The sequence below is a fragment of the Pithys albifrons genome, chromosome 19 (assembly GCF_047495875.1).
Source record: "Pithys albifrons albifrons isolate INPA30051 chromosome 19, PitAlb_v1, whole genome shotgun sequence".
Lineage (NCBI taxonomy): Eukaryota > Metazoa > Chordata > Aves > Passeriformes > Thamnophilidae > Pithys > Pithys albifrons.
This window is the reverse complement of record NC_092476.1, coordinates 7,007,792-7,023,508: the sequence shown is the minus strand read 5'-3', so window position 1 is coordinate 7,023,508 and position 15,717 is coordinate 7,007,792. Positions and strand designations below refer to the sequence as shown.

The window sequence follows — 15,717 nt, the reverse complement described above, 5'->3', positions numbered from 1 at the left end:
TCCCTTGCCTTCAGAAAGGAGGCAGCCTAGAGACTAGTTCTGCAGACCCAAAGGTAGGAGCCCTCTGGGACAGCACAGCCCAGAAGTTCCTATCTCATTTTCTAAGCACAGTTAACCTCCTGAAACAGGAGAGCTGTATGAGATTTTATAAATACCTGAAGCTGTTGTGTTTGTAGTAGGTGTTTGTTCCGTTGCCTCCTCTGCACCCCTCCAAGAGATCTTGGCCTATGGTGAGGGACCCCTTTCTGTACCTGGAGAGTTCCACAGGTAGCCTGGAAGTTACCTTGGTGCTGCAGTAAATGATTAACAGCTGATTTTCCTGCAAAGGTGTGGCTAATATAATCAAATCAAAGACCTTGAACCTAAATAAAAAGTCCTAATTCAGCTGTTGCTCAGGCACTTCTCCTTGGCTTTGTCTCCTCCTACACCTGTTGCAGTGCATGTAAAGGCCCACTATGTCCTGTGTGGGGAAGGCTGCAGGATGTGGTGAAGGGGAGGGCTGTGCTTCCTGGATCCTGACTGGATCTGTAAGGTAAGCTCCTTTAGGAGACTGCCAGGCCTGACGTGAGACTGAACCAGACTGCCCTGCAGTCCAAAATCCGTTGTGGCAGTTTAGGTGAATAAACCCGTTAGAGAGCATTGCACTGCTGTTAACTGCAATAAAACTGCCTCTTGATTGCTTTCCTGACTGCAGAAGACCAGAGGGATGGTGCTGGAGAGAGGTGGGAGGAGAAAAGGAAGAATGTGGTGTGTGTAAAAGGAAACATACTTTTCACAAGCCAAGCAAGTCGTTTTGAAACCAGAGGGATAATGTTACAGAACAGAAGCTATTCCATTAAGTCATCAGTAGATCTTCAACCATTTGTGCTGGAGGGGCTGGCTTTGCTGGCTCTTTGAGGTTCCTCAGGGAAAGAAAGTATTTCAACACTTTTATCATCAGGACTGAAGTAATGATATTCCCTTGCAGCTCCTTCTAGGCTTGCTCAGGCTTTCACAACATGTACAGAACTTACTGTGGTTGAAGCAATCTCACCTTAGTCTGTGCTTTTCTGAATTTTCCTCTGCAGTTTGAAACACAGGATCCATCCTCACTAGTGCTCCCTGCAGGTGAGCACTGATTGAAGCCAAACCCACAAAGGCTGGTGTGAGTGGTGAGCAGGGACCCAGGGACTGGCATGGTTTGTATCTGGCAGAGGCTGAAGTGCTGCAGTAAACTGGGGACTTGCTGGGCATTTTTCAGGCCACCCTGATCTATTACTGCATGCAAGAAAGCAGCAGACCCCACCCAGCCCAGGCAAACGACTGGCATGTCTGAATCCTGGGGTAGGAATAGTCCAGCTGAGTGCAATGGTACAAAATGGTACAAAGCAGAACATGAGGCCTGTGAAGTCCAGACAAGTATGAAGAAATCAGTCCAGGGACCCCTTTACATGGTGACCGCTTCTCTTCTCCAGAAAACCACCTGAATCCTTGAAAGAATTGCTTAATTTTCTCTCCTTGTCTTTATTTAACACTGAAGCAGTTACTCAGTTTCTAATTCAGAAACTTAAGGTGGCAGAGATACGACAGGAGCCACTTTTCTTGTCCCCCTGCCTGGTATGTGTTAGTGGTTTAACTTGTACCACCACAGGGAAACATCCACTTGCAGCTTTTCCTGTTGAGATAAGGCCTGGCAGCCTGTTCCCAGTGACAGCAACCTGTCAGTTGTTGGTTTGTGTCCAGCCTGCTGAGCTTCCTCCTGACTTAGCACACTGGTTCCATGCTGCTCCAGCAGTTCTCAATGGGATTCTGTTCATGGCTGTAGCTGGCACTGTCTAGCACAAACTGGCATAGGAAGTGAGCTCTGTTCATTCCCGAGTCTTGTGACTTAATTTAGATACAGAAACATCTGTTGAGTCTGTCTCCTGCAGAAGAGGCTCTGAGGCGTCTGGTGCCACCTTGCTTGCCACTTGTTTGTGAGTGTAATGAGCAGTGACATATCTGACAGAGAGGTTGGTGTGATGCACCTCTGAATGTGTATTAAAGTCATGTTGTGCTTGAGCTTTTTCTACCCTAACATGTTGGTTGGCAGTGAAAGCCTTGGGACAGCCTAATAGAGGCCAGTGCTTTGTTAGTCTCAGTATAACTGTGCATGCAGTAGCTCATCCGCTGTTGGTATTAGTCAGGTTGGGGCTTATCTTTCCAAGAAACATCCTCACTTTCTGCTGGAAAGTTTTTCCTTTTTATTAATTTAAAAGTAACATTGGTAGTTTGAGGAATTTTATTTTTCTTTTAATTCTTAGACCATTCTCTCTGTCACTGGCTGCAGGTACATTCAGTACAAAAATGCCAAATACCCACATGCAGTTTGTTAACAAAAAATAAAGTGCATTAAATACATAAGAAGCTACTGATGCAATGTGCTTTTTACCAATCTGGGTGCAGGCATCAGAGAAAAGACATTTCTTTACAAAGTTTTCTTTATTCTCTTGTCCCTTCTGAAGTGTAAAAAGTATTTAAAAGCCCAGAGTTAAAACCTTGATGATTGTCCTCTCCCTGGCTAGATGCTGGCTCTGGTATGTACATGTGTAATCACTTAGCAGATGGGATACAGGGGCAGAACATGACTTCTCTATATGCATGAAACTTTCTATACCTTCTCATAGAGACGGTTGGTCTCACATTTGGGGCTGAAAGACCAGTGGCTTTGAGTTGAGCAGGATTTGGGCCTTCCACTGGGCTGCCCCAGCTGTGGAAGTCGTGGCCTGTGCCACAGCCTTGTACATACATAAATCCCTTTCGGAAGTTCATCCGAGCGTAACCCAAACACACACACAGTGGCTGCAACATGGGAAAGGGATTTATTTGCACTTGTTAACCCCAGCAGTGCAGCCCATTCTGGGCTCTGCTCTGTCACTGTGCCTGCTGTCAGCTGCTGCACACATGCCCTGAAGTGACAGGTACCACAGTGTATGTCACTCCTCCAAAATGCCTTTGTGCATGCTCATAAACATACCCTTGGCATGATGTTTATGTCCACTAAAATAAACTGCACACAGTGCAGGGAGTCAGGCACACAGATCCCTCCAGTGAGGGCAGGGATTTGTTCCTCTCCTGTAGCTCCCGTGCTCTGCAAGAACCATTCATCTGCAACAAGCAGAAGAGTAGAAGCACACAGAGTGTGGGGAGGGAGCGTGTTTAGCAGCAGAATGATCAAAACAACCATGGTGTTGGTGAGATTTTCCATTTTGCCTTCATCTTTCTGCTTACAAAGAGTAGTCCACGTGATCTGGGTTTTTTCTTTGGCAATTTCACCTCACTGTAACACCAATGAAATGACATCAGGAGCATTATGTTACCAGCTGTATTCAGAGCCTCAGCCGGCAGGCACATCTGGCCCAGAAGGTCCACAATTGGTTGTTTTCAGCAGATAGCTAAACGTGCCTCCTGCAGGTGGTTTTTGAGAGAGCAGGTTTGGGCTTGATCCACAATGACCTGAGCATGGGGTGATGTCAGTGGGTTTTGCTAATGCCCAGCACCATCCTGTTGGATTAGCCACTTGTGAGGAGAGCAGGCACTGCCTGGCATGTGGTTGTGGACATGTTCTCTGGCTCTGGGCCCACTGAGGGGATCCTTGGCTGGCCCAGCTGCAGGGCTGCCTTTGGGAAAGCTGTCTCTTTCCTCAGCAACTTGTGTCCATGCCTCCCACCGCACCCCAGAAGAGGGAGACGGTGATGGTAAAGAACCTTTACCTTTCTGGTCACAGTAGTGGCTGTCACAGAGAGAAGGAATTCTACGCTGTGGTTTCTGGTCCTTTGAGTCATGTTAATTAATATTGTTATTGCCATTTTCAGTGAGCTAGTGTGAAAAGTCATTCCCATGGGACTGAATCATGATGTCCATGCGTGTCCTCGCTAGTGGGTTGTGTCACCTCGTTGCATTTCATGAGTGGGCAGCTGGGCGGACTTGGCTCTTCCTACTCCGGGTGTCAGGATGTCCATCACAGCCACAGCAGCTGTAGCAGCAGCAACTGCAGGCAATGATCATGAGCACCAGAACAGTGACTGCAAAGAGAAGCAAAAGATGTTGCTTCATGACATTGGAGCAATCCCTGCAGAGTAAGCCTGTGTCTCCTCCAAGTTGTTTGTTGAGCAGCCAAGTGAACAAAGCCTGTTTTTTTTATGAATTTCTTTTGCCTTATATCCCCAACTCCCCCTTCATAAGTTCCTGCTCCCTTGTATTGGTTAACCATTTAATCTGGACAATCATTACCAGATATTTCAAGATCTTAAGAGCTACATACCAAACCATGTGGGGACTTATCTTTACCTGCCTCATGGGCTGTTGTTTTTGAGCTAACATGAAGTTACTAAGCAGAGCTGTGTGCCTGGAAAGGATGAAAATCCAGCTCTGCCCTTAGTTGTGTCAGAAGCAACTCGATAGGTTTGGTTAGTCAAACTGCCAGCTGTATTTCTGAACAGTGCATGCAATGTACCCTTTAGGGGCAGATATTTGTGACTGGTTTGGCTTTACTCTTTCTCTGTATTGAGCTTGAAAAAGTAGATAGTTCAAGTGCAGAGTTTTGTTTCACAAAGCAGTGATTTAACTTACTGGTATTCTCTAGCCATGATGGGTGGTGCTGGGAGAGATGTGTTAGTTTATCTGGAGTAGAAAAGGATGACATGTTTAATCCTGCAGAACATGTAACTGTGTGAACATGCATGTGTGTGTGTGTGTGTATGTGTTCCTTTAAAGCCTGGAGCTGGGCTGCCAGGTATCTGAACCTGTGGGGAACCAGCTGTAGGTATGAACAAAATAAAGCAGCAGGTGTGACTTTCTGAATTCCAGCCCAGGGAGGAGTGTCCAGTGGGATACACACCCTTCCTTCTGGCCAGGAGCAAACTGTCTTTGGAGAGGAGAGCCTGTCTTCCTTCCTGCTTCTTTTGCCATTGTATAAACAAACTTCATCCCCCTTGTTCAAGCAGTTCTTTGCTATTCCTCCCGTGCCATCCCCACCCAGAGCAGCAGGAGGGATCTTGCCATTACCAGAGGGGAATAAGGAGGCTCATCTGAAGCACAGTGGCTTCCACTGAGCCAAGCACTGGAATGACACTCAGAGTCTCACTTAAATGTCTTTCCTGGAAGGGAGATGCCCCAATACCATTTGTCATAAACTACTCCTGTGCATCAAAACATCACAGCAGCTCTTATTTGGTTAAAACACTGCTATTTAAACTATTTAAGTATGAGAGCTTCGGTGAAAGCTGTGCTGTTGGCATGTCATGCTCTGCATCCATGTAGAGATACATGCTGAGCATTAAAAAATTAATCTAGAAATTAACCTGGGCCTCAGCACAACCTGGAAAACAATTGCCAACATCACCAACCCACCAGCAAAGACTGGCACAAGCTGCCCCCATGGAAGAGAAATTCTCACACTCCTTGGCCTCCACCAGTGAACTCACCAATAAACAGAAGAACCACACAGAAGCAGACAATCTCCACTGGCTCAGACTTGGGCAGTTGCTGGAGTTTAAGGAGAAACTTCTCACCAATGGCTTGAATTTCCTTCAGGAAGCTTTCAGAAGACATTCTGTCACAAGCTCTCCAGGCTTTATGCTGTAGAAGAACCAAACAGAGAATAAACTTTTAAACTGACTAATGCTAGGAAGCTGCCAGCCTTCTTATACAGCTGGTGATCACAAGGAAAACAAGTTTATCTGGTCTCAGTCCTTGCTCCCAGTAGCTAAGGTGGAGGACTTTTAATTGTCTACGTGTTCTGGCACTGTTGTAATTTCAAAATCCAGCTTTGAGGGTGTTTTGTCAACTGCACTGTTAAGCAAAGGCAAAACGGTGTTTCTTCTACAAGGACACTTATTTCAGGAGGCACAGAGTTGGAACTGGACAGTGCCTGCCCTCGGCTCTCAGCCAGTGAAAATAATTTTTTTTTCTAGTTGTGCTAACTTGTCCTCTCAGAAAGAAATGCAATTCTAACTCAACCTGAACTCCAAATGCTAAACTCCAGTGGTACAGAGTTCTCAGCTGGTTGTTACTGAGTAACACAAAGTAGATTCCCTTGAAGGCTTCTTGCACTTTGAGCTACAGAAAGCCCCTTCAAAAAATAAGGCACTTATTTCAACACCTCAGTACAATACAATTAATAATGTTTTATCAACCAGTTTTACTCTATGGTAACATTGAGATTTAAAGTCTGTGTTCACTGGGGACAGCTGGATGCTTTTCAAGTTCGTGCAGATCAATGCAAGGTAAGCTAAATGTAGGGGGGTTATTTTAAGGCACAGTCTAATAGAGAAGAATGTGAATTGAACAGTGGATGTCCACCCATCACTGGTGATGATGAGCAAAATAGAAGCCCCTGGATCTGTTGGGGAGATGCTCCACAAGGGAGATTAATCCTGCTCAGTAATCTCACACTTCCTTTATTCTCAGAATGATCATCAGGAGCTACTGAAAACATTTTTAGTCAAAGTTATGTGCCTCAGTTTTGCTGTTCTTTTCCCCATGAGCAAGATTTTGGAAGGCATTGCAACAAACTAGTGGGCATGAGAGCTATGGATGTTCAAATTTTTCTTCAGTCAGGAACTGGAATTGAATATTGTTGAGAAATATCCATAGTTTCACCAAAACCAAGTATTTGGACAGATCAACACTTGAATGGATGATAACTTTTATATCATTATTATTACAGTTTGTGTGTTTTGTAACAATCAACAGTGGGTTCTGGGACTTAAACACTGCAATTTAATATCCTGGTCTTGGTGATAACCCAGAGCCAAGTGACCAAGGCAGCCCTTCCAGAATAAGCCAGATAATTCCTTACTGCACATCTGGTTTGGTTACTCAAACTAATGGAGGCTTGGAGTTCAGTTTCTTCTAAACACACTGAGGACAGAGAGACCTTGGCTGTTTCTTTGCATGCTGGGCTTGAATACTACAGTGCCAAGTTAAATTAAGTTTTGTATGTTTATGCAATTCAAAAAGGCTTTTCTTTGTTCTTTTAAATCCAAGCTAAGGCTTAAAAATCGGAACCAGCTGGTTTTCTAGGGATGGGGGTGGATGGAAAATCTACATCTACAGAAAGATCTCTGTGCAACTTAGCAGGGAGGCAGAGCTGTGGCCTTCTGACCTGAAGAGGTCACTTTTGAGAGGAGGGTTAAATAGTTCTTTCCAGATGACTGCATACCCCAAGTGAGCTGCTCCAGAAACGGCCCCTTTATCCTTCTCACGGTTCAGCAGGATTCTGTGTCAGCAGGTTTTCAGTTTTGTTTCCATTCCAAGAGATGGTGGAGGAGGCAGAGGTGAAGTGATTTGTGTTTTCTGATCTTGGCTTTAGAAGAAAAAAAAAAAAGTCTGGCTCTAATATTCTAAAAATGTTTGCTCCCTTTGGAGGTATTTCTGCCTGTCCAGAAGCTCTCCTAGTAAGGAATCTGCTTTAACCTTCCATGCCATGCTTTGGGCTGCACCAGAAGCAACAAATGTAAGAGCCAGGCTTGTGAAGTTTGGGTAAAATTACTGATTGGGATTGTGGAACCGTGGGGATTAGCAAAGTGCTTAGTCTGAAATGATAAACCTGGCTCAGTAATGGACATTTCTCTGCCCATGGTACCTGGTCTGGAGCTGAGGGAAGGAGTTTTTATTCTAAAACTTGCAAGGAATGTTGCTTGTTTACCTTGGTCTGAACTACATCAGGGACAAAGTTTGATGTTGGTGGTGCAGTCTCCAATCTGCCTGTGAGGGAGCAAATGTTTTTCTGCTGAACTGCACTTCTGACTTGCTTGCTTGGTTCCAAGGGCTGTCACTGCTTTGGATTTCTGCTTGTGCAGTGCAGCAAAAGGGGGAAGAATAACATAATTCTTAAAGAAAAAAGTGAAACTCCTCCAAGAAAGCCAGTTCTAATTCATGGACTTCTGCATGTTCCATTCTGCTTGTGATGTAAAGTCTCTGTTTAGGACAAGTTTGGTTGTCATCTTTTCCCACTTGATTTCAGAACTTGAGATTGGCATCAAGGCAAGGATAGTGCTGTGTCACTCATCCATCTTCCTCTTGTACAACACAACAGTGATGACATTACAAATTTCAGAGTGGAGCTGTAAGAATTAATTCCTGTTTTTTGCTATACTGTGTTCAAGCAAACTCCCAGTCACAGCAGTAACAGACAGGTGGTGCAGCATATTCATTACTGAAACAACAACTAATGATTATTACTAAAACAGGCAAGTCTTGAGAGATTTATAACTTGGGGTTGTAGGTCTTAACTGACAATTTACTTTCTTGGGCTACACTGCTGGTTTAGAGTCTGGAAGAGCCACCTAAGTTACTCCCTCACAGGTGCTTGGAGCAAACATCATTGTCTGCCAGTGTTTCTCTCCTCAAAACCTCACCCACTGAGGATGGGAACCCTCCAGAGCAGAGGAGACATCACTGTAGGGCAGCAAATCTTCTTTACAGAAAAAATACTGAAAGACCACAGTGCAATGTGGTCTTCATAATACTTTGTTAGACTATTGTGAGGAACTTCTGCTCCACAGCTGTAGCCAGAGCTAACATGAAGTGAGAAGAAGGTGAAGAGAGGCAAGATGAGAAACTCACATAGAGAAGAAAGTGAATTCAATGCTGGTGTCTTGTGGCAGATGGTTTGAATTTCCTGCTGGGGTGGGGTGGCAGCCTGAAATTCATGATTTCAACTTTATCCTGTTCTGGCTGTTTTTAAGAAAAAACTCACCTATCCAGTGTTGCCAGTGGGACTAAATCATCAAATCTTTCTGCCCTCCCTTACATTACAAGGCACAGCAGAGGAGGGAATATGAAAAATAATTTAATTGGGGTTTATTTGTTTTTGAGGAAAAAGAGGCTCATGTGTCTTGAGTTGTTAGCCTTGGTTGAAAAGAGAGCAGAGGAATGGGCAACAGCTGCAGGTGTGCTGCTCAGCTGCAAGGATTGCATGACCCTGTAAAACCAAACAGCATGTCCTGTGTTCAGGGCTTGTAGAGATTTAGATTCCCAGAAAGCGCTAATGCGGATTCATCTTTCTGTGCCCACTGAATAAAGCTGTGAAAATTGCCATAATAGCACTGAAGTTATCTTTCTGAGTTGTTTTAATGGACTCATGCCATACTGAAGCACTCAAAGAAGTTGGCTGCTCAGGCCTTTCAAGAGTAAAGCCATTAAAAAGCCTCAATCTGGACATTCAAGAGGAAAGCCTCAGTCAGGGTTTCTTTGTGCTGGGAACTGGCTGTGTTGGGGCTTCCAGGCTTCAAGCAGGAAAAAGAGCTTTGGGGTGAGCATGTATGATAGGGTCCCTCATCCCTCTGCTTAAAGCCAGTCAGGTTGCTGCAAATCTTTTGGAATGGATGCAAATTGTGCAGGTTTTTGGTCTGTCTTTGGTTTGGAAAGCTGTATCTGATCTGTGTGTGCACACAGGTGCATCCAGAGTTGAACTGTAGGGAGTGGGTGAGCTCCAATTTACTGCTGAGGAATGAGACACTTGTTTACTCATAACCCTGGTGGTATTTGAGCAGCCTATTTCAGTGCAAAGGACACAAATTTGAGTTTGTGGTTTAGCCCCAGGGCTGAAGTTAGTAAATAGAGGCAGTTTTACTGGTGGCGTGACTTTGGCAAAGTCATCCCATCCCTCTGTTGGGTGACTTCATCTCTACAAAGAGATGGAACACGTAACCACCACCAGAGGTCTGTTTGTTAATTGTTGTGTGTCCAAGTCTCCAACATGCTTGGAAATCTTTAGATAGGAAGACAATAAATCCCTGGTTTTGTTGCAGTTACAAACTGAACTGGCCTTTGCTTGCTCACTGCTTGCTACACTTTGGTCACTGAGCTCATTTAGGTTGGAAGTAGATGAAAGCAGAGCTTCCACTTTTGTTTGCTCCCAACCCAGCCATGCCCCACAGGGGTTCCCTGCTCTTGCCATGATCCTGATCCATGACTGTGCTTTGTGTGAGTTTGTTCCTCAAGTAATCTAAAAATGGAGACCAAGCAATGGAGGGGGAATCTGTTGGGAACACGAAGCTGCAATGCCTGTAGTCCCAGTGGAGTCAGATCTCTCCACCGTGCCCATTGCCCACAGCAGCAGAGCTCCAGAGACCTTACAGAGCAGAACCTCCCTGATGTGCCCATCAAGCAGAATGCCAGGGCAACATTCTTACTGCAACCTTTTTTCCAAGACTGTGGCTCTGGAGAAACAAATATTTTGTGTTGTTCTTCCTCAGGCAAGTCAAATAAGTTGGTTGAAATTGGATTTGTACAGGGATGGGAAGCCTGTATGGATTGTGGCAGCTTATTTTATAGGAGATCTTAGAAGGCAAGCCCAGCCTTATGGAAGGAGGGTGCTGAGCAGCCAAAGGGGAGGGGATGTTTTTTATTCTGGTCTAAAGCTCCAAAATAAACTCTGACTGTACTTGGCCACTTTTTAAAGAACATGAAGGTTTGACCAGTTTCAAAACCTACCAGCTTTGTTCTTGAAATGTGCTTCTGATTTCATATGGATAAGGTCTGCAGTGCTTCCTGTTCGAGAACAATGTAGGTTGCTAGGTGTGACTACAGTTTGGATGCAGTTTTGTATAACATGTCATAATTCCTGCAGGGTTGCTTATTGTTCTAAGCTTTTAGTGTACTACTGAGATGAAAAGGGCCATAGAAATGTAGTTGTATTATCAGTGCATGGTTTTCTCTCATCATTGTTAATGCACAGTTTGCTGCCATGACTGTAGTTGACCAGCCATGTGAATCTTAACAATAGTTCAGACAAGCCCTTTTTTCCCTAAAACAGGAGTGAACGGGGCCAGACAGACCTATAATTCATTCCCAAGGAGATGAAAATAGTTTCCAGTATCAAGAGAATTCAGCCCTTTAACAGCACACACCCAAACTGGTAAATTGCAGCTCAGTGCCATGGGAGAAAAGCTTTGACTTTGACAGTTGGTCTGGAAAAGAAGGCCACACATTCCTTCAGATTACAAAGCTGCCCTGACTGGGCAGCCCTTTGGCTGGAACACCCTGTCATCACTTCTACCCACTATTTGGAGATGGGTTTTGAGGCAGCACTGTAAATATCCCTTCTCTCCCCTACAACCTAATATTAGATTAATATAAAAAGGCAGTGAATTCCCTCCAATACCATTTTCAGTAGTTGAGTTACCCATTGGGGCACTGAGCTGAGAGTCTTTACACCTCTACTGAGCCACCCTGGTTTTCTCCAGTCCATCCCACAAACACATCCACAAAACCAACTGAGATAATTCCTCACTACTAGGAATTTTTAGGTGGGGAAACCAAAGCACTGAGCCATCCAATGAAAGGTAAAGGTCAATTTTAAAAATAAACTTGTAGCTCTTCTACAAGAGAACTTTTTTTAGAGTTGGTGATTCTTGAATCAGCCTGAAAGTCTATTCTAATATTAGCAAAATAACCATTTCCCAGGAAGCTGACAGAGAGGTAGCTGTGTGCCTGTGAAAGCCTTGTAGTTACTTCACAAACATAGTGGGATCTATCAGTAGTTTGATGTTTGAGAAACACAGTGGGATCTATCAGTAGTTTGGTGTTTGAGGTCTGGCATCTCGCAGAGCATGCTGGAAACTCCTCCTCCCTTTAACAGCCAGCCCTGTGTCCTGTCCTTGACTGATCTCAGACCTGCAGGTCTCACAAATTACATGCATTTCTGAGTTTTTTGAAATATGCTGAGCTGATGCGAATAAAGATGCCACCTGGGTGCAGGAACTCAAAGCTGAAGGCTCCAACAGCTGCTTCCTCAGAAAAAGCTGTTTAGAACCACACCAGCTGTGGCTGTGTGGGGTGGTGGGGAGAGCCCCAGTGGAGGCAGGGCTGGGTGCTGCTGTCTGACAGTCCCTGCAGTGTGTGACTCTACTCTGGCCCATTGCAGGCTGTGATGAAGGGCTTGTCCTACAGAAAGGATCTGCTCTGTCAAAACTTGGTTTATTCTTTCCCTCAAGTCCCATAACCGCCCTTAGGCTGCAGTCAGGCTGTGACAGCTGTAACACAACCCATGTCCTGCTGCTTTTATCCAGACATGTGTTTCATATTGCAGTTCCTCTCCCCCACACACATGTACAGCTCAGCTGTGGCTGGACAAGCCCCCAGCCAAACCCGATTTTCTTTTGGCAAGCAAAACTTGGCATGTTTCTCTACCTCCTTCCCTCTCCTGCCCTTGTCCCCTCACTTCTCTCTCCTTCCTTTTTTTTTGTTTCCCTAAACTTTGTTTTTTCACATGCTTTATTAGAGAAACCATCTCAACTGCAGCAACCAATCTACACAGGGTGGAAACCTCCCTACATCCCCTCGAGCCCAGGGCTAGGCTGGAGGCATGTGGGTCTTAACTACCAGATCTCCTCACTCAGGCAGTTCCAATCCAGTGTTTGTACAACACTTAGGTCAGAAAGACCTGCCCTCCCTTACACGTTAATGGAAATGGAGAGAAGTGGAAATACCTGATCCTTAACATTCCTCCTTACAGGCATGGGTAGGATCAGGAAAACATCTTGCTGTGAGAATTGTCTCTCTGCCTCTCTGTTTGTAAACAGCTGGCTGCCCATGTGCCTCCTGGAAGAGGCTAAGGGGTCCCCACTCAGTGTTAGGAGGTGCCAGAGCTTCCAAACAGAGAAATCAGCTTCAAATGGAAGAAAATGGGGGTTCATATGGTCAGTCTGCTTTGCCAGCCCCCCTTCCCATACCCAGCAGCGAAATGGAGATGGGAGAGCAGGTCGTGGGACACCTCTGTAAAACCAAGACTTGGACTTAATGATCTTAAAGGTCTCTTCCAAACTAAATGATTCTATAAATTCATGCATTTATGGGATCCTTTTCCTCTCCCTCCCCTTCTCTTTGCATTCAAACTTGACAGTCCTGTTACTGTAAACCATAGCCTGTGTACATATATGTGTCTCTCAGAGCAGTGGGTTCTCATGCTGTTTTGAATAGTAAACCAGCATCTGTGCCTGATACACCAGTTGAATTCTTTTTTAAAATGTCCTTGTTCGAAGCCGTGTAAAATCTTTCCGTTTATTTCTATTGGTCACAGATGCTTCACTTGCACAATATGTTAGTTCCCCGACCTTATTTTCTAAGCTCCCTGTTTGCTCCAAGATTTGGGGGATAAAACTTGGCTGCAGCTGGGAGGAGCTCTGGAGAAATGCCGTGCCTGGTTTCACACACTCCTGCCTGTGCTGGCAGCTCCTCGCCAATGGCACGGACACCCTCGCAGCTCTCTTGTCCACACCATGCCTATATCAGGTCACCGCTGTGTAGAATGCCCTGTGCTACACCTGCGTGTCAGCGAAGGTCACATTCTGCAGCAGCACAGAAAAACGAGCAAGCAGCTTTCCAGCCAACAAAAGTTGCTGGGTCCCGCTCGGACCCGGAGCGCTCCAGGCACCTCCTTTTGTTACAGGGCGGCCGCAGCGCAGCTCCCGCAATCCGCTTAAATAAAAGCTTTCCTGCTGCCACCTTTGCTCCTCAGTGTCCCTTGCATACAATTGAGGCTCGCAAGCTCTGCTGCATGGCCGATTCCGCAGCGGGAGCTCCCCCAGCTCCCCAGCGGAGGATGAAGGTGCCCGAACAGCAGCGATAGCTCAGCCTTACCCCAGCGCGCCGCCAGCTCTTCCCCTCTTGTTTTCCTTCCCGTCTTCTTAAACTTTCACGTCATCTCTCCCCTCATCCTGGCGTGTGTCTCGCTGCTCGCTCGGCTCCTCTCTGCTCTGCCGCTGACAGCCAGCTGTTGTCTCTGCCTTTTTTTTTTTTTTTGTTACTGGTTGTCCTGGAGATCCGGAGTTTCGTGTTACAAGTGCCAGGAGGGAGGGATGGAGGGCGTGCGGCGAGGAGCGGCTGAGCCAGCTCCGTGCCAGCCCCGCGGCCAGCACTTGTTGCTGGTTTCCTCTCTGCATCTTCCCACAGAGAGGTCTTTGCTTTTTTACCTTTTAATTTCAGCTTTTTCTGGAGTGAGACTTCATTCTTTCCTTGGGCTAGCCCGGGGTGTGTTAAAGCAAGTAGCTTTTCTTTGTGCTGCCCAGTTTCCTTTCAACTCCCGGGAGAAGGAGTTTTTCTCGTGCTCATTGAAGGGGCAGAGCAAGAAATGTGAGGACAGTGTGGCACTGTAAGAGAGGCCTGCCAGGCACAGGAGAGCAAGGGTGATGCTGGGGCACTGAATTTGCTCCGTGCACTTGGCCAAGTCGTTTACTCTGTTGATGTCCTGCTTTTTCCTTCCTGTGTTCTGGGGACAGCAGGGCCCCACTGTCTTGTCTCAGAGAGTGACATTCAGGTGATGTTAAAAGGATACAGTCCTTCAGAGAGGTGCAAAATTAGAATTTCACATCAACCTCATGACTTGTTCTTCTGTTTGATAAAGCTTCCTAAGAGGCTTTTGCTCAACAACTGGTGTCTGGGTAACTAATTTGTCCTCAGACAATTTTTATCTTATTTAATGTTTTCACTTCTTGGCTCTATTCCAAGACTTGCTGTTTTGTGGAGGTGTTTCTTTAGGAAGCATTTATATTGAGGCTGTGTACCCTTTGGCTCATATGAGGGAATGCTTTTTTTTTTTATATTTTGGGAGACACAAATCTTCTTTCGTGATGTGTAGCTTTGCTTCTTCTCTGACTGTCCCATCTGCTTCTACTAATTGCAGGAATAAGGCTCTTGTTTTACCTGGTGTACAAAAGCAAGGACTACCAAACCCACACAGGTGTAGGCAGCCCTATGGTCAGTTGAGCACTTTCCTGGAATGTATTGCCACAGACAGAATCGTGTTAATAAACTTGGTTGTTATTTGCTTTTCATCCTATTCCATAATGTTAAATCAGGGTAGGATGCCTCAAAGGAAATAACAATTTACTTTAGACATTTGAAAGACCAGTGATCAGCTTCATACACACTCCTGCTGAAGGGCAAGGGGAGACAAATAAAACAGTTGCATATTTAAAAGATGAAATAATTTTAGGACATGTATACAGACTACCATTAATTTATGTAAATCATCTCCGTCTCGTGGGCATTAGTCAGGTGCTCATGTGACTCAGGAAGCTTTTCCCTCTCATGTTAATGCATTAGTGACTGTTTCAGGACCTCTTGTGTTCAGTAGAACTTTAATCCAGTGATTAACCTCAGCATCTTTGTTGTTTTTTGCCTTTTGGCTTTAATTATAGGATTGCAATCTTAGTTCTCCAAATGAGTTTCCGTTATGAGCCAAGTCCTGAGCACCGTTGCCTAAAGTGGGGCCGTGGATGTGACTGTGTGAGATGGGGTAACTCTTCAGAAAAATAGAGGCAGTCACAGGGACCTGGGTGTACAGGGCTTGGCTTTGCAGGACTGATGGGTTAGAAACTAGGACTGTTACAGTGAGTTCAGAGCTGATCTCTGCTTCCACCAAAACCCTACCTTGGGGCATCTCACTTTAAGGGGCACAGGTGTGTGTGGTTGTCCCTCCCCAGCATAAGCCTGGTGATTAAGCTGTAGGAGTGAGGAGAGGGCTTGACCATTACTGTATGCCTCACTTAACTCTAACACAGATCAGTGCGTGCAAGAGAAAGAGATGTGGACTAATGAGAATGCCTGTTTTCTTTTGGGGAAACAAAAAGCTGACTTGCAGCTCGCTGACATTTCTATAGTCACGTTGCATTGGCAGACCAGGCAGCACCAGTAGCTCTTTTGGAAAGGCAGGACAAGGGGATCGAATGTGTTGCCCCCATCCCGGTC

The 15,717-nt window shown here is 45.5% G+C and overlaps 2 protein-coding genes across 4 annotated transcripts in view; one reads left to right on the top strand and one right to left on the bottom strand.

The window, feature by feature from the left end:
• Positions 1-15,717, top strand: part of RECQL5 (RecQ like helicase 5) — a 37,350-nt gene that overhangs the window by 11,129 nt on the left and 10,504 nt on the right. The window lies entirely within an intron of this gene.
• SMIM5 (small integral membrane protein 5) lies at positions 2,247-13,874 on the bottom strand. Of its 2 annotated transcripts, XM_071573864.1 has the most exons (3): positions 13,609-13,874; positions 5,445-5,598; positions 2,247-4,043 (listed from the first exon to the last, which is right to left on the bottom strand). In XM_071573864.1, exons 2-3 carry the CDS (start codon positions 5,569-5,571, stop codon positions 3,922-3,924), a joined length of 249 nt encoding a protein of 82 aa, XP_071429965.1. In that variant the 5' UTR covers positions 5,572-5,598; positions 13,609-13,874; the 3' UTR covers positions 2,247-3,921. The 2 variants fall into 2 exon arrangements, with proteins under 2 accessions (XP_071429965.1, XP_071429966.1); XM_071573865.1 differs by lacking the exon at positions 13,609-13,874 and having other exon boundaries at positions 5,445-5,807.